This window comes from Caenorhabditis remanei, chromosome V (assembly GCF_010183535.1).
Source record: "Caenorhabditis remanei strain PX506 chromosome V, whole genome shotgun sequence".
In the NCBI taxonomy this organism is placed as follows: domain Eukaryota; kingdom Metazoa; phylum Nematoda; class Chromadorea; order Rhabditida; family Rhabditidae; genus Caenorhabditis; species Caenorhabditis remanei.
Window position 1 is genome coordinate 8779667 of NC_071332.1, and position 22513 is coordinate 8802179.

General features: G+C 36.2%; 10 protein-coding genes across 10 annotated transcripts; 4 read left to right on the forward strand and 6 right to left on the reverse strand.

Annotated features, from left to right (window-relative positions):
* Positions 1-148: 148 nt before the first annotated feature.
* Positions 149-2654, reverse strand: GCK72_018302 (uncharacterized protein; the record flags this gene model as incomplete). The annotated part of the gene is made up of 6 exons (XM_053732482.1): positions 149-234; positions 280-411; positions 461-542; positions 2088-2243; positions 2322-2530; positions 2576-2654. 6 exons carry the CDS (start codon positions 2652-2654, stop codon positions 149-151), a joined length of 744 nt encoding a protein of 247 aa, XP_053581395.1.
* A 554-nt stretch (positions 2655-3208) lies between these two features.
* GCK72_018303 (uncharacterized protein) lies at positions 3209-7561 on the reverse strand (the record flags this gene model as incomplete). Its single annotated transcript, XM_053732483.1, has 10 exons — positions 3209-3418; positions 3470-3733; positions 3784-4042; positions 4101-4196; positions 4239-4315; positions 4371-4581; positions 4634-4718; positions 5017-5092; positions 5585-5731; positions 7439-7561. 10 exons carry the CDS (start codon positions 7559-7561, stop codon positions 3209-3211), a joined length of 1548 nt encoding a protein of 515 aa, XP_053581396.1.
* GCK72_018304 (uncharacterized protein) lies at positions 6191-7213 on the forward strand (the record flags this gene model as incomplete). Its single annotated transcript, XM_003113930.2, has 3 exons — positions 6191-6462; positions 6515-6746; positions 6794-7213. 3 exons carry the CDS (start codon positions 6191-6193, stop codon positions 7211-7213), a joined length of 924 nt encoding a protein of 307 aa, XP_003113978.2.
* Positions 7562-7773: 212 nt separating the features above from the next.
* On the reverse strand, positions 7774-9531 carry GCK72_018305 (uncharacterized protein; the record flags this gene model as incomplete). Its single annotated transcript, XM_053732484.1, has 8 exons — positions 7774-7831; positions 7875-8095; positions 8144-8311; positions 8470-8641; positions 8788-8903; positions 8950-9076; positions 9241-9344; positions 9502-9531. 8 exons carry the CDS (start codon positions 9529-9531, stop codon positions 7774-7776), a joined length of 996 nt encoding a protein of 331 aa, XP_053581397.1.
* Positions 9532-9861: 330 nt separating this feature from the next.
* Positions 9862-11487, reverse strand: GCK72_018306 (uncharacterized protein; the record flags this gene model as incomplete). Its single annotated transcript, XM_053732485.1, has 8 exons — positions 9862-10098; positions 10144-10311; positions 10415-10586; positions 10633-10886; positions 10931-11078; positions 11125-11218; positions 11272-11359; positions 11404-11487. The coding sequence occupies 8 exons, from the start codon at positions 11485-11487 to the stop codon at positions 9862-9864; spliced, it is 1245 nt and encodes a 414-aa protein (XP_053581398.1).
* Positions 11488-12620: 1133 nt separating this feature from the next.
* Positions 12621-14105, reverse strand: GCK72_018307 (uncharacterized protein; the record flags this gene model as incomplete). The annotated part of the gene is made up of 6 exons (XM_053732486.1): positions 12621-12737; positions 12844-13393; positions 13437-13513; positions 13570-13768; positions 13816-13988; positions 14037-14105. The coding sequence occupies 6 exons, from the start codon at positions 14103-14105 to the stop codon at positions 12621-12623; spliced, it is 1185 nt and encodes a 394-aa protein (XP_053581399.1).
* Positions 14106-15318: 1213 nt separating this feature from the next.
* On the forward strand, positions 15319-16176 carry GCK72_018308 (uncharacterized protein; the record flags this gene model as incomplete). Its single annotated transcript, XM_003114021.2, has 5 exons — positions 15319-15376; positions 15522-15689; positions 15741-15813; positions 15862-15991; positions 16039-16176. The coding sequence occupies 5 exons, from the start codon at positions 15319-15321 to the stop codon at positions 16174-16176; spliced, it is 567 nt and encodes a 188-aa protein (XP_003114069.2).
* A 44-nt stretch (positions 16177-16220) lies between these two features.
* On the reverse strand, positions 16221-16918 carry GCK72_018309 (uncharacterized protein; the record flags this gene model as incomplete). The annotated part of the gene is made up of 3 exons (XM_003113904.2): positions 16221-16522; positions 16596-16817; positions 16909-16918. The coding sequence occupies 3 exons, from the start codon at positions 16916-16918 to the stop codon at positions 16221-16223; spliced, it is 534 nt and encodes a 177-aa protein (XP_003113952.2).
* A 992-nt stretch (positions 16919-17910) lies between these two features.
* GCK72_018310 (uncharacterized protein) lies at positions 17911-19942 on the forward strand (the record flags this gene model as incomplete). Its single annotated transcript, XM_053732487.1, has 6 exons — positions 17911-18009; positions 18067-18583; positions 18633-18808; positions 19076-19436; positions 19492-19611; positions 19659-19942. 6 exons carry the CDS (start codon positions 17911-17913, stop codon positions 19940-19942), a joined length of 1557 nt encoding a protein of 518 aa, XP_053581400.1.
* Positions 19943-20037: 95 nt separating this feature from the next.
* Positions 20038-20522, forward strand: GCK72_018311 (uncharacterized protein; the record flags this gene model as incomplete). The annotated part of the gene is made up of 3 exons (XM_053732488.1): positions 20038-20051; positions 20099-20369; positions 20418-20522. The coding sequence occupies 3 exons, from the start codon at positions 20038-20040 to the stop codon at positions 20520-20522; spliced, it is 390 nt and encodes a 129-aa protein (XP_053581401.1).
* Between the last annotated feature and the right edge of the window lie 1991 nt (positions 20523-22513).

The window sequence follows — 22513 nt, forward strand, 5'->3', positions numbered from 1 at the left end:
CAGAAGAGTAATAACTAAAATGAAGTAGAAGTGAATGAGGAACACAAACGATCAATATTTGTTTGTTATCAGTTTTTACATGTGTGTGGGTTGTTCATGTTATCTTTTTATTGGTCAGGAAACGATGAATCATCATGTTTGAAAGAAATCAAAACTTGGTTATATGAATTTGAGTTCCGAGTTTACGAACATTAGGCAGTGTAGTGAGTTCATCGATTGTGTGCACTTTTAATCCTAAAACTCGAAAATGTTTCATTATTTCAAACGTTGGTAACATACCAGCTGGCAAGAAAATAAACCGACGACACAGTGTGAAGAAGAATAATCTGTAAGGTTTATGTACGAGTAGAGTTGTTAACGTTGACAATAGACCGTGAGTTGCAATCAGACATAGACCAGGTTGCACAAATTCTGAAAGTTCTTCTTCATGAGTAATTGTTTTCAGAAAAGAGAGTAGTACTTTGATCCCATTTATTAATCAGGAGCAGGAATACCAATCCAAAACCAGCTGGCAGAACCAGAGCTGAATACGGAATCAGAACCTGAAAAAATTAAATGTTACCGGTTCTTGAGTTTTCAATCGTCTGTTTTACTTCCGGGTTGAGAACAAAATACCTGAAGTAGCAATCCTTTGAGAAATTTTCTCTGTGCATTTTGCATTTCTTTCGACAACAAAATTCTCGTTGCTCGAATGATATAAAACGAATGAACAGCATACATTGTTGATAAAACGATGACTACTGCTATCCCGCCCATAAAATAAAAGTGTAAGAACCCAAGTTTATGGGTTGAAAGTACAACTGTTCCCGTGTTCCAGATATCACATGGTGCATTTTCCCATCTATCAACAATATTTTCAATTAAATCACGATCTTCGATATCATCGAAATAAATAGGAAGCCAGACATGGAGTACTCCAACTAAGTAGTATATTGTAATCTTAAAAATCCGGTATTCAATCGAATGACGTAAAATGTGGAAATTAGGAAGAACACTCTGATGTCTGTACTCAAAGAGACAAGTGGTTGATGCACCAACACCTGGGAAAAATAATAACCATGCTTCTCCTGGTTTTGAGATTAGCACTCACAAGCTAGCATGAATGTAGTTAGGTAGTATTGTGAGCGTGTTGAAAGCTTCATATATGACAATAGTCCAATCGGATATCCACATAGATAAGGGTAAAATATAATAGGAGTAGACAGGATTGTGAGGAACACGTTGAAACAAATTATTCTAAAATGGTGACGACATTGGAAACTGGTTTTACAACATCACTTCTGACTACGCTGTCATTTTTCCAGTCTCTTTTTTTCTTAACTCACGACAGTTGGAAGATTAGAATAAGCCATTTGTAAGAACCCATGTTCCAAGGAGACTTTTTGAGAATACAAAACACAGAAATAATGAACAATGGAACTTGAAGAGCCCCAATAATATTCATAGCTATAGAGTATATGGAACTATTTCTAGTGAAACTGTCTTTGAGGTGACAGCTCAAAAAATGAGCTCGACTTTGGTGGAACATAACCATGATCAACACTATGAGATTGCGCAACGAAATCAACTAAGCAAAAAATGTCAACGAGAAATCTGAAGAAAGTGAGCTCAGGAATCACCTGTCACCTCTCTAAACGTGAAAACACTGAAAACTCGTAGAACAAATTAACTGCACAGCATTTTAGAAATTCTAACAAGTATGACGAAGAAAATAGAATAAACTTTATTTGTGAAAGTTCAAAAAAACTGAATATTTTGGAACATAGAAACAGATTAGCGGAGTAATTCAAATTATGATCAAAACAAAGTTGTATTATTGTCTCCTTCCGGCTCTGCAGGTAGAAGTTGATAACTTCCATTGTCATTCTTCAATTCCCAATCCAACATACAGATATGTCCATCCATTTGTTGGAGTATTGCTTCAGCCCACCCACCATATTTCTTCACGCTCTCACTATCTCCTCCATCGATCACATTTCGTAATTCAAAACAAATCGTTCTCAAAGCTCTTCCTTGTAGAATACTTTCAACTTGTGTAAGAAACGTCTGGAGTACGGAATCTATTTCGAAAATAAATGAAAACTTACTAGTTGTGGAGCAAACACATTCTCGCTACCAACGACTGTTTGACGAAAACAAATTATCTGGTTACGAAGATTTTCTCGATCAGTTTCCAAACGAGAAATATCTGATTCATGTGCTCCGGGATTCACATGAGGTTGTTCTCCGATCAGCGGATTACACTGAAAAAGTGAACCACTATTTTATTTTTCATTTTTATTTTTAAGTATTTTCTTTTAAGTAATTTATTAATTACTTACTAATGCATTGATATTTTGAAGGCTGTCAACAATCCGATGAACCGTCTCCATTATCTCTAAAAACTGTTTCTTTTTCTCATCTGGAATTGAACTTTCGGTTGATTCAGTTTTCAGTTGAAGCTCCATATCTATCAGTTTATTCAAACAATCAATTCGTTTTATCATTCTTCGGGTCTCATCTCCAAAATTTTCAACAATTGTTTCGTAGTCTGAATTGCTGAATTAATTGAAACATATTTCAATCAAAAACTCACTTTTTCTGATAATATCATTTGTATCTCTCACCACTTTTTCACTGTCTTTGAGGAATTGTCCCCAGTAATCTCGGCCCATTCTGTAAAAAAAAAAACATTATTCCCAATAGGCTCATCACCCCAGAAATAAGTTATGCTAGAAGGTTCTCCTAATTGTCAACATTACAAATGAAAACGCATGAAACAAGAACATTTTGAATTGTAAACGAAACTGTTGATAACAGATGGAACTTTAAGTGTTAAGAATGAGCAAAGACCTATTTCATAATTTATTCCAAAATGGTAAACATGGACGTCAAAAAGCAAATAACTCTCACATCAGAATGAGCAACACACCGAAGAGTCGACAAAAAACGGAAAATTATCAAACAAAAGTAGATGGCAGAATTTTGAAAAGCGATTTGATAAATTTTAGTTCAAAATATACGGAACAGGACCACACATAAATTGCAGGGAAGTTCTGAAACTGTTTTGATTTTCGGAAGAAGACGTCCTGTAGAAAGTGAAGTCGTAAGAGACAAGTATCTGTAGTAATTTATAGTGGTTGATAATTTTAGTATGTACACTTTTAATTTTTAAATAACATATAAAAGCGTTTATTGGTTTACAACAGATTGTAGAAAGTTAACACAGTTATTCAATCTCTTCAATAATCACCGATTGAGTTGGAATAACATCTTGATGGTGCATATTTGCTGTTTGCTCTTGTTTCATCTCATCACTGTTGTTTTGTTTCAATTCTGCCAATGTAGGAATTTCGTTCGAATATTTCGATAAGCTGTCATATCTTTTCTTGACTAGTTTCAAATGAAGACTGCGTTCTTCGGATGAATCGCAGTCATTCTGAAAACTTATAATTATGATGAGAAATAGAGACCTGAAGTGTTGTATTACCTTCTCCAAATAATCCAAGTAGTCCTTCAAAGCGTTTCCGAATTGTTTGCAAGCGTATGTAACTTTCTCCACCGATTCTTTGATACAAAAAACAAAATGTTTTCCTGTGTTATTCCATTGAATATTCAGATTTTCTGACTCCTCAGTCAACATATCTATCTCAGGTGTGATGGCTTCGATTAACGCATTCAACATTGGGATACATTTTTGTTTCTCTTTTATGAAAAGTTCTGGGTTTCCAATGTGACGTTGCATTTCACGGGCCTGAAATGAAAATCAGTTGCAACTTTTTGTCGGAAACTAAAATTAATTACATTATTGTAAAACCTGTTGAATAATTCCACGATTTTTTTCGTTGATGATCTCAAAGCATTCAATCGATTGGCCCAGTTCCTCTCAATCACTTCATTCCATATTTTATATTGGAACATCATTTTAATCTGGTCCCATTGTTGTTTCATCTGATCCATTCTTATTTTATGTTTCCTCTGCATTTCTTCTTTTTCTTTTTCGAGTTCAATGTATATTTGTCCAATTCTTTCGTTATGCTCAGCTTGTAGACGAGCCAGTTCACTGAAGTTAACGACTTCTAGGGTTAATTAATGGACGAAAGTTTTGAAAGGTAACTCACTCATTCATTGCCTCAGCTTCTTTCTGTTGTCGTATTGAAATTTTTAAAAATTCCTCATCTTTATCGTTTACTACTTTCTCATGAATCAACTTCTCTCTGAAAATTTAGATTAACATCAGGAATCAGATTAAAAATAACCTTTGCCGTTGCTTCTTCATTTCTTCCAGTTCTTGTTCACCATGCTTTTTCAGGTTCTCAATTTCGTTCTGATACTTCTGCAAATATAAACTTTAACTCTTAGAATTCAGATAATTGAATTCATATAAATACCTCTTCTTTTTGTATCGTATCGTTTAGAAGTTCTCTTTCCAATTCTTTTCTCTCGTTTTCCAGTTTTATCTGTGTTTCACGGGCTCTCCGTTGTTCATTCAATTCAATTTGTTTCATTTCATTCGAAACTTCCTTCTCCAACAACTCTTTTTTTCGTGCCCGTTCTTCTCTTCTTTTCTTCATTTTCTCCTCATGTTCCCTTTCAGCTCTTCTGAAAAACAAAACAAACTAATTGTAAGAGCACAAAAATCCGGCATTCTCACTCGTTTTCCTCTCTCATTCTCTCCTGCAATATGTCGAATTCCGAACGTTGTGGAACCACTGGAACCGTTTGTTCAGTTGGGAAACCTACACCAATCAATTGATTTTGCGATGTGAGGAATGAAGAATTTGAGTTCGAAGATAAATTCTGATGTATTTCAATGTTTTGCATGAAACGAATTGATTGAACTAGGTCTCACCTGTTGTATGTTTGATAAATTCATAGAAGTAAGAGAAGAATTTTCGTGAGATTGATATTGTCCACGAAATCCATCTCCTCTATTCGAAGACGGAATGGACATCACAATTTTCGGAGTTTTAGTTATCTGGTTATTTACCTGGCATCCAGTTGACGATATATCGTGGGAGTGTTTATATCCATGACCTTCTCTTCTTGAGGCATTATATTCCGCATCTCGAAAGTGTTGAGTCTGAGACGGAGAGACCTGTTGTTGTCTCTGCTGAAACTCGTTAAGAAAATTTGGTCATTGATAGAAAGCATCAGGACAAAAAAATTCGGAATTTTTCTGTGGACAGTGTGGAATTACTGTGATCTATCATCTGCTCAAAATTAGCGCTTGAAATGGGACGAGTTGGGACGTCCCGCGTCCCCATCCCGCGCGTCCCGGATTGTCATAAAACGGTTGAAAGGAGGAATAAACGTATATTTTTGAAACTTTGGGAATCGCGTCCCTAGCTATGTCTTCAGATTCTGTGAAAGTTTCAATATTCTCCGACAGAAACTGACAGTTTAAAAAAATTCCCGGAAAAAAGTGGGACGTCTCATTTCGAGCGCTACTCAAAATTTTCGCGGATTGAAAAAAGATTGAAAACCTAAAACCTATTTCTAAATATTTCACAGTGCAGTGACTCAAATTCCCAGCGGAATTTATAGAAGTAATAAAGGGCTTTTTTTGGAGGGTTGATATTGTCTAAAAATTCCATCTTCTCACCTGAAGACTAGTTAACAGCATATTGTGAGAGTATTCGTTGTTTTGACTTCCTCTTCCTGGGATTTGATATTCCACATTTCGAAGAATATGAGCCTCAGTCGCCAAGTGCTGTTGACATCCTTCGAGATTACCAGCTGGGTAGGGTGTCTGTAATTTTTTTTAAATGCAAAGGTTTGTAACGAAAATCAGTGGAGATTTATAGACACGACAAAAGAGTCAGTCTCTTTTAAAGGAGGACTGAAGCCATATTTTTATTGCAGATACTTCTATTTAGCATATGGGTCAGTGATTTAGGTTTCTCCGAATTTTCAAAAGAATCGGAATCTGCAATAAAAATATGACTTCAGTCCTCTCTTAAGTTACGAATTTATCGAAATTTATTTTTATGAAACTTTAAATCACCACGGTTCCCCTGAAGAATTTTACATGAACACTCGAAAATTTAAAAAAGAAGCGTGGCACGAACTTGAACTGCTGTTGGTTTTTTCTTTAGATTGAAATGATAAGAAGAGTGGAAAACTATAAAAGAAGAAGGATTCGGTTATAATCACAATATTCTCTTCTCACTTGAAGCATTTATCGGATTCACATTGTGATCAAAAGGAAATGGCCAATACGGATCTCTCGAAAGTGTCTTTCAATCCATCGACGTCTGTGACTTTCCAAACTGTGGCGAGGAAACAACAAGTCAAGTTGGAGATCATAAACAATTCTACAAGTCCTGTATTGATCAAGTTCAAAAACACTAATCCAGCAGTTTTCGCTACGACTCCAAAAGATGGAAAGCTGGCAGTTGGTCAGAAGCAAGAGTTTAAATGTGCCTTCAAGGGAGCGACAAAAGAAGATCTTGAGAAAAACCATAAACTCTTGCAGCAGAGGTATGTTGTGTAATGACTAAGAAAACTAGAATAAAAACAACTTTATATTTAGATTTACCATTGTAATGGTTGCTGTTTCAGCAAATGTTAATACTGAAATGGCAAAGAAAAATGCATTCAAAACAGTGACTTTGAAGCATAAGATAAATATCTTATTCGCTGGAGTAAATGACCAAAAAGAGAAGGAAGCTCCGCAAGCAACCAATAACGATGATGTTGAAGACAAGGATCGTGAAGGAAAGATGCGATCGAAGGGCAGGAGTGAACCTCCGAATGTCAAGAGGGTTAGTTGTGCTTGAACTTATGATGGCTTTTCAGTTCACTTTTTCAGGCTAACGTGGTGATGTTCATGAGAAAGGAAGGAGAATCAATTTCGGATGAAGATGACGATGAAGGTGGTGCAACTGCCCCAGCTGCTCAGGCTCCAAATGATGACATGATGACAACTCGTCCTGCCGGAAATTTCACTGGACAAGTGGCTGCGAACGAAAATCTCGGAGGGCCAAACACTCCAACAAGCGATATGAAAACTACTCGTCCTGCTGGAATCTTCACTGGTCAAGTTGCTTCTAATGCAGTCCCTGGAGCACCAGTTGATCCAAAAAGTGTTGGACTTCTTACGACTCGTCCAGCTGGAGCATTCAATGGACTAGTCACACCTAATGCAGAAGGAGCTGATGAAAAGGATAACCTAAAAACAACAAAACCAGCTGGATCATTTGAAAATCCGCAGAAACGCAATAACAAGTAACCGACGAAGGCGGAAAATCCGAAACACGGAAATAATTGTGTCTATGAATAAAATTTGAAGCTTTGCACATTTTGGTTTATGTTTCATTTTTTGCCTGACTTGTTGATATTTCAGAAAGAGCGGCTTCACATAGCTTCCATACAAAAAATTGAACACTTTTATCTATAGTATCTACCAATGAATCTATTGTTCCAAAGGAAAACCTAAATTCATAAATTCACTTACAGTGTCTATTTGACCTTCACTCACATCAGATTGCTGATTAGTTTCTAGACGGAATCCCCATTGTCCTGACATGCTTAGTCCAGTCTTAATTAAGAAATGATAAAGTAGAAGCAAATAACACATAAATATAATCATGTATAAAACATGTATAAAACATGTACAATATGAAAAAGGAGGTATCCAGTTAGAAATCTATTTTATTCTGAAGCAGGCAAATGATTCAAAAAATCGTGTTTCTATTTCTCAGAACCGTACATTTTTTGGTTACTTAGTTGTAGTTGAATAAACATAAAAAGACAAAAAAAATCATACACAATGAGCATTTGGTGAAACAATTAGGAAACGTCCGGTAGTCTTTCTTCATTGTTGTCACGCAATTGAGGAATACTACTTCTGGGAAAAAAGGATTCTATAAATAATCTGATGCTCAACTCACTCTGCTAGAATATTGGTGAAAGAGAATATGTGCTCCGAAATTAGTTTCTCAATACCACGTTCGACACTTGAAACCAATTCGTCGACGCCTTTCGAGTGCTTTTCCAAAACTTCGTCAAACTTTCCAAGTTCTTGACCTGATTCAATAGCACGTGGGACACGTTCATAAATACTTATTAATTCCTCCGATTTCATCGTTGACGTAATTTCCTCGATTAACTTCTGGAAATGGCAATTATCGATATTATCATCAGCCCAAACTGAACTTACAGAACATGTTTCGGAAAACTGAGCAGTAGTATAACTCGTATTTTTCATAAACTTCCAATAGTTAACCACGTGTAGATGAAAAGATTCAACAATTTCTTGGATAATTCTAAAGTTTTGATCAAGTTCTCCTGGAGGCACTGCGAAGCCATCTACTCGTGAATAGAAACACTGTAAAAATTACTTCACTTGTTAACTTTTCCATTTGATTGTAATCAGCTTTTTAAAACTAGTTAAATAAATGTGTTCAGGTGGCGAAGTGACGAAGCGCGATAGTCTTGCTGGTATTGAAGTAAAATTTTTCCAAGAAAATAAGATGGTCAACTCACGATTATTTTAATTTTCTTCAGAGACATTCCAACATCATAGACAGGGCGAAGGATATTTATGAGTTCACCAACGACATCTCTCGAATTTTCAACTCTTAAGTGTCTATCCAAAGCTTCTTTTTTCAATCTGATGTGTTCTAATTCCAGCTGATTTTCCCGTTCTCTTTGTTCCCTGAATCGAAAGTTGAATAACAAATCGAATTTATCACTAACTCTTTAGAATTTTCATTCTCAGTCCTCAACCTATGATTTTCTTCTTGACTTAGCCTGATCTGACTTGAATACTCATCGAGTAATAATTGCAAATCATTTGCATACTGTTGCAATTGTTCTTCCAGTTGAGCAACTAATATTCTTCTGCCGTCTCTTTCCTGATTTAAATTTTCTGATATCTCTTTCAGAGCTTTTTCGTGATCTTGTTTCATAGCTGCGCACTGAAAGAATTATTTATAGTTGGTCGATACATTAATGAAATCCGACCTCTTGTTTGTATTCCTCATCAATCCTGTCACAACGTTCTTTCATTTCCTTTTCCAAACTTTCCGTTTTCAACATGTGTTCTGTTGTAATTGTTTTGATCGTCTCCTTATACTTTTCGTCTAGTGCCCTAAAATACAAAATCAATTCTAATTTTTAAGTTGTGAAAAATGAACCATCTACCAACAAAATACCTAACAATTTTTATGAACAGAAGAAATAATATGCAGCAAACCGTTTCTGTTTTTCTAGATAAGAGCGATGTTTGTGAAATATTTGAAAAAAGAAACTTACGGAATAGTAAGATTCCTAAGTTCTGCAGAGACCACTCCATCATTTTGCTCAGAAGATTCATTGACTTCTTGTTGCCCCGACGATGACATGGCTCCTGTATCGTCCTGAATTTGATACAACATGTAATCAGAGCTTTTGAGAAAAATTGAGTAATTAAAGAAGAGAAGAAAAATCTCTTCTCTGAGTTGCCTTCCTGAATTATACTTTTCAGAAGAGAACTAAGCTTTGAGAGTTAATAGAATCATTTGAAACAAGCCATACCGTTTGTTGGGTTCTGTCTGGCAAGACCATCTTCTGATTGGATGATCTTCACTTCTGCTATACCTTGAAAAAAGAGGTAATTGAAGTTAATCAAAAAAAATATTGAAATAATAAAACATGTAGAAAACATGAGGAAGTTGGAGATAAGGATCTAATATTAATCAAAGTTAATAAATCGTTTTGTTTCGAAACAAAAAATAAGAGTGAGGAACAACCATGAGCAAGAAACTTGAGAGTGATATAGTGTTAGCATATTTCATCAGTCATGCTTAAATTGGCTGAGACTGAGAAGAAAAAAAGTCAATAAGTAGAATTGTAAGTAGATAAATACGGTTCGAAACGTAGGAAGAATAAATAATTTTACTGCTGAATGGCAGGCCTCGCTTCTGGCGCTTGAGTATAATCCAAAGTGAGCTGGTTGATTCCATTTTCCAAACTCAAGTTCAATGCCGAAAACTTCTCACACAATTGGGTAGACATTCTTGCGTAAGTTCTCGCGTCCTCCCATTTCCCATTATCGATTGCCCGTGGCATATGAGAGCAAATTAATGAGAGTTCATTTGCTCCCACCAATTTACTCATTTGAGTTATGAAATCCTGAAGAGAACAGTGATCCATTCAATTAAATGAATAAGTACTTACAGAACATGTTTTGAAAAGTCTTGGATCGGTGAGATTAGTATTCATAACATATTGGGTGTAGTTAGTTTTCTCAAAGTTGAAGCGATTGATTTCTTCTCTCACTTTTTCGAAATCGGGATCTAATCTGCCGGTATCGACTGTAAGCGCAGTTCCAGTTCCCGGATTGAACTGAAATAAGCAAAAACTTAAAATTCACACACTTTCTACGTTTCAGGAAGACTATCTTCATCCAGAAATGAAATAAAAATAAAACAATAGTTTTCACACTTACTTCATCTCTTATGGACTTCAAAGAATTGTGAATTGGAATAGCATGATTTGCAATTAATCTGAAGCGTTCCAAGACATTTCTTGAGTTTTGTTGAGTGAGTTGAACCAAAAGTTGATCATAATTATGTTTAATATGCTCCAAGGCTTTGTTATTCTCCTTAGAAATTTCTTTTCTGAAACTTTTGGAATTGTTAATTGATTCTCCTTATTTCTTTTTACCTTCGCAACTTTGCATTCTCGAGTTTTAGTTGTCTGTTTTTATCATTAATTTCTTTGGAATGCTTCAGATAAATTTCATGCATTTCCGTCATCACTCTCACGTACTCATCCAATCCTTTTCGTCTTTGTTGAACCAATTCTTCCTTCTCTTTTTCCACTTTAGCTACTTTTTCCTTTCCTTCGAGTCTAGCTATTTCAAGTTTTTGCTTCGCGCTTTCACTCTCATTTTTGTATTCCTTCTCCATCTTGTCAACCTGACAAAAACTGTCTATTTAGTATTTTGGGATAGTCCACTCACTTTCATTTTATGTTCAATTTCAGCTTTTTCCTTGACTTCTTTAGATTCAGACTTCAATTTTTGAACTGTCAACAGATGCTCCTGGTTCATCATTTTCACTTCCGCTTCATGTTTCTCTTCTTCGTTTTTGATTCTCAGTTTATGAGATCTGAAATTTAACAGTAGAAATAGATCAATATGCTAAAGTCTCCTACTCAATCAATTCATTGTTCTCTTCTTTTTGTGCTCTAATACGCTCATTTGCCTCTTCTTCTTTTCGGCGAGATGAAGATTCAAACTCTTCTTGACCTGTAAGTTGAGACGATGAGAACATCAAAATTATTCTGGAACTATTCCCTCACTTTCTTTCAATTTTTTCATTGCTTCTTGATGACTTTCCTCCCTTTCCTGAGACATTTTTTTGAGAGCTTCAACTCTTGCCTTCGGGTTCTGAAACGTATCTATCTGGTTTCTATTCTTCTGAGCTCACTTACAGCACTGAGACGATCAGCTGCATCCATTGCTGCATTGAACGCTTGTGAAGCAAGAACGATACAACCAAGAAAAACAGGGTCCATGATTGCTTTCTGAAATTTAGAAAAGAGGTGACTCTTTCTCTCTCTTAGATTGCAAGTGACGGCCTGTCCGCAAGGACAGGCTTCTGGGGGAGACCTGTGAGACGCAGACATACAAAACAGTAAAAGGGGCGGGGACTCATAGGGCAGTTAAATAAAGGTATGATAATTTAATAGAATAGGAGATATCATACATGTTTGTTGAGTATGGAATGATACTGGGAAGTTTGAATGAAGCGTTCATTCGCTCGATGGATAAAGGGTGAGTAAGATGATAAGAATGAGAAATAAAAAGGGCGGAGTTTGCGTACGCCAGAAGTAACAAACATAACGTAAATGAGGAAATGAAACATATAATACTGAAGTCATATTGTTTTATCAAGAAAGAGAGGCAATTCATTGACAAGTAGATACTGAACAAACTAACGCATAGCAATTGCTAGCGCTAAGATCATTTGAATTGATCGGGAACAATGATCAGTTGAATGAGACTTAGCAATAAGATGACATAAACAGTATGATACGTATGGGTTTCGGTACTCTATTTGAATAGAATGAACAGTGAAAAAAGTCGGGGACTCAGAAAAAATTAGGGTGAAAAAATCGGGAATTCCGTCATTTGAGACTTATAGACAGTTGTTTCAGAAAGTTGAAAACACAAATAACAAGTAATTCAACCTACAACTGATCATCAAAACTGTATTTTTTGAAGTCTCAAACTAAGGCTATTTTCATGTATGAGTCCAGAAAAGTTTTTTTTAGTTTGTTTATTCGAAAGAAGGACTTTCGCCACTTATCGTTCGAAACCTATATATATACAACTTAAAAGAAGAAGTAAATAATTGAGATGGAAGAGGCTTGAGTGATTTACAACCTGAGCAATTTAAGAAAAATGAGAACTGCGTAACAAGAAAAGTTAGAACCGAATGGAGTATCTAGATCACATTTTTTGATGTAAGAATGACCAAAAACAAAAATTGGCTACAAAATATGCTGAAATACCAATAGCCTTCTTGAAGCTTAGAAAAAGTATGGTTAAGATTATAAAAACTCTTTACATTTTCAACTAGTTACACATTCTTTCGTGAAAATCTTTATTCTGTGAAACAAAACATGCAGGTCATTTATAAATGTGATTACACCATTCCATCTTTCCATTGACGTTTCAGCTCTGCAAGTGTTGGGATCGACATGGTAATCTTTGAAAGAGCAGCCACACATTCATCAATTTTAGCAGAGTTCGTTGGTTCATGCTGTAAAACAAATTTACTGCAGAGATCTGGATATTGAAAACGAGTCCTAATAAAACGACTAGACTTCTGATCGGACACGTTTCTCATTTCGAGTGTATGGGTTTACCTTCAATACGTATAATGTCCTGTCACATTGAGAACTGACGTCGTCGACTGAATCCTTGATAACTAATAAGAATGATTTTCCATATTCTCTATACATCCTTTCCATTTCATTTTTCTCGTTTTCCATAAGAGTTTTTTGATGATCCACTGCTGCCAGTAAACTGTTTGTTTGAGACTTCAACAACTGTCTATCTTGATTTCTCGTCATTTGAGAGTATAGTTTTTCTATATCCTGATTTGATGATCTCAACGAATTCAATCGTTTGGTCCAGTTTGATTCTATAACTTCATTCCAGATTTTCATCTGAAGAATCATACGAATTTGACGAAGTTGTTCATCCATTTCATTTCTTCTCTGTTGATTTCTTCTCCTCATTTCTTCTAAATCTCTTTCTAACTGTTCTTCAATTTCACGCCTTCTTCTCTCAAATCTCTCCTCTTGCTCCAATATTTCTTCTTTCCTCAATGACTCTTGTTTTTCAAAAATGTCTTGATTTTCATGAAATTTGTTATCCAACTCTGCCACATTTCTCCTGTGAATTTCTCGTGATCTAAAAATAAAATTATAAGTTGGAAACGTTAAAAACGGCCCGCCTTTCTATGTTTCTCTCTATTCCTTCCAATGCCAACTTCCCTTGATTTCTTAATCGTTCTTGGTCCAAACTTGCTAGCTAAAAAAGTGAATACATTCAAAGACATCGTATCTCTATTTGAAATCTACAAATACCTTATCTTTCACAAGCTGATCATTCCTTTTTTCTTCCATTAATTTTCTCATTCTCTCCTCGATTTCATGCTTTTTCCTCATGAAATTCAGTTCATCTTCTCTATCATTCACTGTTATTTCCATGTTACTTCTCTCCGTTTTAGCTCGTTTTTCCTCATTCCTACGAGATAATTTCAAATTTCTCTCTTCTTCGTATTGCCTGATATGTAAATAATTAGTCACAAACTCTATTCTAATACTATTAACCTTTCTTCCCGCTCTCTTTCTTCTCTCATCTTACGATGCAGTTCATTGAGATCGGGAACTTTTTGTACTTCCGGAGTGATCTGTTTCTTGTTATTTTCATTTCTCCATCGATACAACAGAATACTTCCAGCCGTCACCAAAACTGTCACAACAATACATCTTCCTTTAGTTGTCTACATATTTTGGATATTGCATGAAAAAGATTTCAAGTTCAAACTGACCATGAGTAACAAGTTGTAGTAATAGTTCAGAGTTCCTAGAAAATAAGAAGATTCACTTTCTGATGCCATTTGATGAATTGTAAATAGTGTGCTACAGCAAGAAACTATTCGAGAAATAGTGATGAGCAAGAGAATCGAGAGAAATAGAATGACAGAGAGAAAGAGAAGTAAATAGGTTGTTTGTTGGAAGAAATTGAAAGATAAGAATAAGAGTGAGGAAGGAAAAAGGAAGGAAACGGGAAAATTAAACAAGAAAATTCTGGTTGAATAAAATTGAGGGAAACTCGAAGTGAGATTTCAAAACTCTTTGACAAAAGGAAGAAAGAGAATACTTGGCTCCGCGACAATTCGCAACTGCGACATTCCGCAACTGCGACATTTCGCAACTCACGTAGGTTTCGCAACTGCGACACTTCGCAACTGTTCATTTCGCAACTGCGACATTCCGCAACTACGACGTTTCGCAACTGCGACATTTCGCAACTACGACGTTTCGCAACCATAGAACTAGCAATAGTTTAACCTAATTTTGTCTAAAAATGGGTCAGATAACTTTTTCTTCTATTTAATGTTTTCAAATATGTTCCCAGACCCTTCGGTTTCAACATTTTCAACTGACCTAAATATGCAAATGCGGTGTGGTTGCGAAACGTCGTGGTTGCGAAATGTCGTAGTTGCGGAATGTCGCAGTTGCGAAATGGCTAGTTGCGAAATGTCGCAGTTGCGAAGTGTCGCAGTTGCGAAACCTACGTGAGTTGCGAAATGTCGCAGTTGCGGAATGTCGCAGTTGCGAATTGTCGCGGAGCCGAATACTTTCAGGTGATTGGATTAACCGCATCTAATAGGTTTGTCTTTTCGTCAATTACAGATAGTCGGGCTGAAACTTCAAGGAAGCTGACATCTCGGATTACTAAACAGACAAATATAACACGCTCTATCAGAAACTGATATCCAAAATAATTTATTCATGTACCTGAAACCCCTCAAGAAACTGATCTTTTCATCTCTGCATAACTTCTACACCACTAACTAAAACTAAAAAAATTTCAGCTTCATTTTTCCATGCGAACCCATTGACCTTTCACATTTCCTTTTTTCTCTCAAATAGGTGTCATTTTGAAACACTCTAACCAGTAATTTCTCCCTCTTTCATTTTTCTTGAATACAACCAAAATTGTTACAAACACTGTACAAGTAGCCACTCACTTCTTGTCGTAGCCTATTTTCGAGTTTCCTCTCTTTTCCACAATTCTCTTCATTTGGTTGGTTACTGGTTTCACGTATGACGACGTTGTGGTCACTACTCCTCTTGATTCTTGGATTTTCTAAGATTTGTTCAGGTTAGTAAGAATCCGAAACATTTGCTGACCAAGAAATTTCGTAAACTCGAACGTTCAAATTAGAAATTAAGCTTTTTTTCGAGTTTAACTGTTATGTTATTTGACCCTTAAATGCTTTCCTCTTGTTTCACACGTGTATTTTTAGGGCTGAACAATTGTCCAACTACTCCAATACGATCAGTAATTCAGCGAGCGGCTGAAACTACCAAAGATGCAGTGACCCAAATGCAAATGATTCGGAGAATTCTAGAAGATATTTACGGTGGAACGTGGGGAGTTCTTGTCATAAGAAATCCGGCTCTCGTTTCGAAAGGTATCCGTTTTAGGTCAACATATAATCATATACATAAAATCCGGTTTTCAGAAGTTCACTGGACGTTTCCAGACCACAACAACTCGGATGGTTCACCTGCTTTTTGTCTGGCAGTGGTTAACCAGTAGGTCTAAAACAAACATGGCTCATCTGTAACTTTTCTGTAATTCAGATGGCAATACAATGTGTTCAAAACTGGTTCAAATGATTCACCACAACGAGTGACCATTGAAAATATGATTCAACGATTCTCCTCGGGAACACTTCCTAAAATGGGGAAACTAGTAAATGGCAAGAATAAAGTAAATTGTTTATTTGTTATAAACGTTTCAAGTTGGATTTCGTTCAGGAGAAATTCATGGACTTGAATATGGTAAAACCAGTTCCAAGACGTTACTCAATTGCCCAGTTGGATCAAATGTTATCAAATGTTTTGGAGGAAAATCATCGAATTCGACATAACAGATCGCCTAAACTTGTTAATTGAGACTTTCTTTGTATTTTTTCAGATTTCTCACAATAAAACGGGTTTTATTCAGAAGACATACAAAACTTTTTACAATCATTATAAGTCAAAAAGTTATTAAAATTGCCCCCTTGCCCAAAATATGAGAATCTAATACAGTTTTTAAGTCCTGGTTGATATGCGTATCTACCGTAGTGTTTGAACGCAAGACGTTCCGAACCAGAAGCAGCGGGAAGTGCACAAACATGATCTTTGTATGGGCAACAGAAGTTTTTCTTTGTGCATCGATATCCAGTTGGGCAACCATTATCACACTTTTGAGCTTTTGTGTCAATTTTTGCATCGGTGGGAAGTTTACAAACATTGACTGAAAGTTGCATTTTGAGAGATTCTGTGTCGGACTCGTGAATATTATTTAGGTTCTTAATCAATATACTCACCCATAAGACTCATATCTTTCTCAATTTCTTCTTCTTCCTCACTATCCTCTTCGTCGTCCTCTTCGACAGCTTCTGGATCTGCTTCTTCGTTCTCTTTTTTATCTATTTTCAGTTTCTTCTTTCCTGCTTTTTGAGGAACACAAGCATCACTACATTCCTCTCTTGTATCAAATCGGTTATCATTTCCACCACATCCCCGATAGAAAAGTGGTTGGCAGACATCTGAATATTATGATAATGAATAATATCAAATACTAGGAATTGAACATTTCAGAAAATAAAAAGATTTAAAGTTCTAACAAAAATAACTCACTTGTTCTCATATCAAAATAAAACTTTAATGTGATTGGATTGTTGTCGCAGTTAATTCCGGTGTCTTTTTCCTGACGGCAGTTTAGAGACCATACTAGAATGATGCATAAAGCCAAATTATTGAATTTTCTGGAAAAAATCACCTGCTGAAACAAAAGATGACAATAACAGTATCCGAATACTGTTTGAGATCATTATGAATATCTGAAATAAAAGTTTGAGTTAAAAGTATTTACAAGCACTATTTTCTATAGAAATAGAAATTTAAAAAAACAGCAAAATACGGGAAACAACAGGTCTCCTTTCTGAATCTTCATTTTATAGCCACTCGTTGAGGTCATTTCACCCGAGAGTACCTTCAAAAAATCAGATTAGAAACTTAAGCGTATAGACTGACGTGGAAGGTCTTTTCGTCTAACAATGGAAAGACTCAGAACAATGTTCAATGAATGAAAAATAAAAAGGTGTAAACAGGAAAGTATTAGAGGTCGAGATGGTCGAGATGGCATTGTCCTCTTTTTCGCATCATTTTGGTAGGAAGAAAGGCAAAATAAAGGGAAAGTTTTGAGAAGTTTCAAAAGTTTTTTTTCAATGTGTACATTTCAGATTATGGTCCAGTTTCTATTTATTTTGGGGGTGTAGTAAAAGAACAGTTAGATAATGAGTGGGTGCTGAGGTGTAACTTCGAACACAGTCACAACAAGGCCCCGTTGTGTAGTTAATATTATACATAGCGAACCTGAACGCAAAGTTTCTAATCAATAGTTTTGCTGTTGATTCATTTATAATTGCAGAAACTACTTTCATTCATCATTTTGAAAATAGTATTTGAAAAACCCTCCAAAAAATCTGCGAGCAACGATGCTCCAGTCTCCCGCCTTGAGCGTGTTGTTTAGCGTAAATCCACACATACTTAATGTTTTTTCTAGATTTTCTATTTATATTTTTCCATTATTTTCGTAATGATATTGAATAAGAAACTAAAAAATAATTAAAACAGAAAATGTGGCACGAAGCCCGACGGCAGGAGAAAATCCTGCGTACGACGATGATCGATCAGTCAAAAAGAGCTGAAAGAAAACGGAGATACTTTGAGAATGTGGTACGTTGAAAGTTAATAAGCATTCAACAAGGAAATAATTCTTCTTTTTTATTACAGAGAAAAGATCCAGAACAATTCATGCAAATTCACGGGCGAAAAGCACAAGTTCATGCTGATTTAGGGATCGCTCGGGCAGCTGAAGACTCCAATATTCTGCGGCCATGGCAAGGGGATTCGTCAATTACAATCGACAGATTTGATGTTCGATCACATCTTTCTAAAATGGATTTAATGGATGATGACGATATTATTCCAAAAAAGAAACAAGAAATCGTTGATGAGAAAGAGCAGATTGTAACTGATTTTGAACGCTATCGTGTGCTAATCATCAATGACTACAAAGGCGTGTCAGAGAAAAGTTACCTGAAAAAGATAGCTGATCGTGAATTTTGGTACGCTGAAAAAGAACATTCGAAAAAGTTAGAAGCTGAAAAGAAGAAGAAATCAGCCGAGAAAAAATCTATGATTGGGTTCAGTTACGAAGATTCAGAAGTTGTTAAAGGCGGAAAAACGGACAAAGGAAACTCGGATGAAGAAAGCGAAGATGAAGAAATAGATGACATGCAAGATTTAGGTTACACAATTTTTTATATGAAATGATTATAAAAACGCACATTTTTCAGACGTCGACCTTGACACATCAGTTTTGACTCCGGAGACACAACGAACAGTGAATAAAAGTGGAGAAGAGTTCGGAGTTAGACGCGGTCTTTTCTGCGCTCTTCTTAAGGCAGATCAGCAAGCGTTACGCGACGCTGCACAACTCAAACAGATTGATCGACAAAAAGCGCAGCTCTCTGTCCGTAACCCATGTTTCCATAAGTAATTCCAATTCAATTTTTGAATACGAAGCCCTGAAGCTTGCTGAGCGAAAATCGAACATTTTTGAGATGCGAACTATATTTTCCGAATCCAGTCAGTTTCGGGGCTTCGTTTCCCACAGAAACTTTAATTTCAAACGTTTATCAATTTCATCTGCTTAACAACTTAAACTGCTTAAAACTTCAATATTCTGTAAAAGATTGCATGCATTTTTCTTTCTCAACATTTCAAGATGACATTTCAGGGCCGGGAATCAAAACATGAGCGAATGCTCCTTCGTCAGCAACGTCAAGCAATTGTCGGAAAGAAAGGAATGGTTGTTTCTGAAAACGGCGCCACTGCCACTCTCTTGGGATTCATCAATCAAAGTCAGAAAAAATCGAAAATCGATGAGATGATAAAAGATATGGAAGGGAGTGATAATGACGACGATCGCCGTGCCAAAGCGGAATTTATCACCACGTTTGGAGGAGGAGCAGATCGTGATAGTGATGATGAAGTTAAAAAAGAAACTGTTGGACCGGAACTTCCATCGGAAGAGTATCGAAAAATTCTAAAACTTTCACAAAATCGTCGAAAAGATGATGATGATAAAGTTGATTGGGGTAACCTAAAAGTTACTGGGAACAGTGTCAATAGAAGAGCACATAGTTATTCAAGAAGTCGGTCAAGAACTAGATCACCTCCGAGAAGAAGCAGGTCGAGATCCAGAGATCGTTATAGACGTCGAAGAAGTGGATCCAGACGGAGAAGTACATCCAGAAACAGAAGAAGTTCTAGGTGAGTGAAGCGGTAGAAAAAGCTGAGTGTTGTTTTTTTTTTTGCAGAGACCGTAAAAGAAGTCGTTCACGTGATCGTCGTAGAAGCTCCAGAGATAGAAAGCGTAGCCGATCGAACGATCGAAAGTATGAGTCCACGAGAAGGCGTTATAAAAGCCGAAGCACGAGTAGAAGACGTCACAGAAGTCGAAGTTCCAGCAGAAAACGTCAAAGAAGCCGAAGCAACAGTCGGAAACGGCAACGATCCAATGAACGTCATCGTGATCGATCAAGAGAAGACAGAAGTGAAAGAAAAAGACGATCAGGAAGTAAGGGAAAAAGCGAGAGCGTGAAAACCGTCTGTTCTGATCGAATTCCCGACGAACCGGTTAGAGTTTTTGAGCCAAGAGAAAGTAGCGGTGAGGAAAGTGAATCCGATGATGTAAAAATGCTGGAAATCAGGTAAATCAGTTCAAACCTAAAAGCGGAAATCATTATTCCATTTTTAGATCGAGTATGTCGGATTCTGAAAAGGAGAAAATTGAAATCGAAAACCGAAAACGACGTGTGAAACTGACAAAGAAATTGGTGAAAGATAAGCGCAGGCAGTCGTCAGTTACTAATGATCGTAGTAGTGATGAAGAAGATGAAGAAGAGCAACGAAAAGCAGAACAAGCTAAAAGAGTCAAAATGCAGATGAGTCAAGTTCTGAAGAAAACCAGACAAGATATGGCAAAAGAAGAGAACGATCGTAAAAGGGAGGCTGAAATTGCTCAGAAGGCAAGAACACTTGAGTAATTTCATTGTTATTACATAATTATTTTCCAGGTTCGGGAAGAGCTTCGATACATTGAAGTTCAAGAGAGACGGGAACGAGAACGTGCGAAGCAAAAGCAGACCGACATTCCTCTTCCGCCTTCTGATTCCCCTTGAATGTGTTTTCAATGCATTTTTCTTTTTTCTGATGTATTCGATTTTTCTCTGTATTTCCGTTTTCAGTAAAAATTCCAGAAGGATTTATTCATAAAAGAGGTCATCAATTTTCGCATGAGAGAATCGTCGAAGAAAATACATGAAAAGTGGGGAGTGAAGAAACTCTGACAAAATTGGAGACAAAAAACCAAATTTACCAAATCAGAAAAGATTGAGACAATAATATTAATACAATGTAAATGCAGCAGAAGGACAAAAATAAGCGGTACTAATAAAACTTTTAGCCGAAAACGAATATTCGTAACTAATTTTGAATGAAATTGCGATCTAGATTTTTAAAGTTTTTTTTAAAAATTTTAGTGTTTTCAGACAAAGAAAATGAGAAGAAACGGAATGTGCTGAAAATGCGTGAATTCGGAGGGCAGACTATAATTGTTTTGAGGAAAAAAGAGCAATTTGTTGAGTGAGGACGAGAAAAAAGATGAATCAGAAATTATTGAGTAACCGGAAAATGATTGAGTGACATAGAGAAAAAATACAAAGAAGAAAATGATGTGGAGAGAAATTCGAAAAAAAATATTCAAAATAAGAAATACGCTCTATCATGAAACGAGTTTCTCCATGGGGCGCAATTCCATTTTGTTATTTTTCAAATTTTCGAGAATTTTGGTGCATGATTTGGAACAATTTTAAAGCGATTACAATGAAAAGCATCATCAGTAAGATCAGGGCAAATCTTTGAATTCCACGTGGATCTAAACAATAACATTTGTTTTGTATTTGTTTCGTTTTGACCTATTATTCAGAAGAGAAGTCAAATAAGAAATACATTATTTTGCTGTTGTTAAATCCACGCGGGAAAGCCAAATAAAGAAAACGCGCTCTATTGACGAACTGATAGTTATCAATAGAGCGTGATTACATCACCATAGCTAGTGTTCTATAACGAACACGTGGGAGGAAAAACAAGAAAAAGAAATGGGAAAAGACAAACGAATGAATGCGGAAGCTATATGAAAACCCATCTAAAAGCGACCGATAGAAATGAAAATCGACTATTTTTCTCTTTTTTTGTTGAAGAAATTAATTGGATTAGACTCCATTCTCATGGAGGAGCATTTGAAGTTGGAGAACAGGAGGATCCTTGTTGTCCGACATGAAGATTTGTTCGAACTGCATTCGAGAATGATGGCAAATTTCCAGTTAAGAAACTCTTTGGACCTTTTTGATTTACCTGAAATATCATGATATTGAGTTTATCTGAAACTGAAATTTGAGAAAAGCTGGGGCCAAGGGGGCGGGGTTTTTGGAATAGAAGGTAAAAGGCAGACACTGAACTTCTTGAAATCTGGAATCTTGTTGATAAAGTGTTAGTGACGGAAAAAGAGATTCAAGATTTCAAAAAGACAGGAGCAGAACCAACAGAGCAAAAGAAGAAAGACAAGAAAAGACAATCACATTTCAAGAAAGCAAGAGACTCAGAGCAAATTCACCCGAAAGAGAAAGAAAATAAACTTTAACACTTAATTTTTTCAAACTTTTGTGCAGTTTGAAGCCGTGCATTGTGATCAACAAAACGCAGGTCAAAACCAAAAGAGAGCATGCTTTCAAGATTTTCAAAAAAATTCAATGAAACAGCAGACAAGGACAGTGAACAAGACAGAGTGATTAGTGGCAACAGAGTGAGTGAAGTGATTGCTCGTGTTTAAATGTGGACGTGACCAATGTGACCAATGACGACTTCAGAGAGACAAGGGGTAATTGAGACAGAATTCAATGTAGGATGTATGAATCAAGATGGAAGAGTGTGATGAGTTGATCTTTTAGAAATAGAAGGTTAATTAGCGAGTTCCAGCACTGGAACACTTCAAATCTTCTGAAGAAATCACCAGTTTCTCAGTGCAGAAACACTAGATTTTCTCCCGTTTAATAGTATCTCCGTCTCAATTACATTCTCCCAAAATGAGCTCATTCATTCCACATTTTCTTCT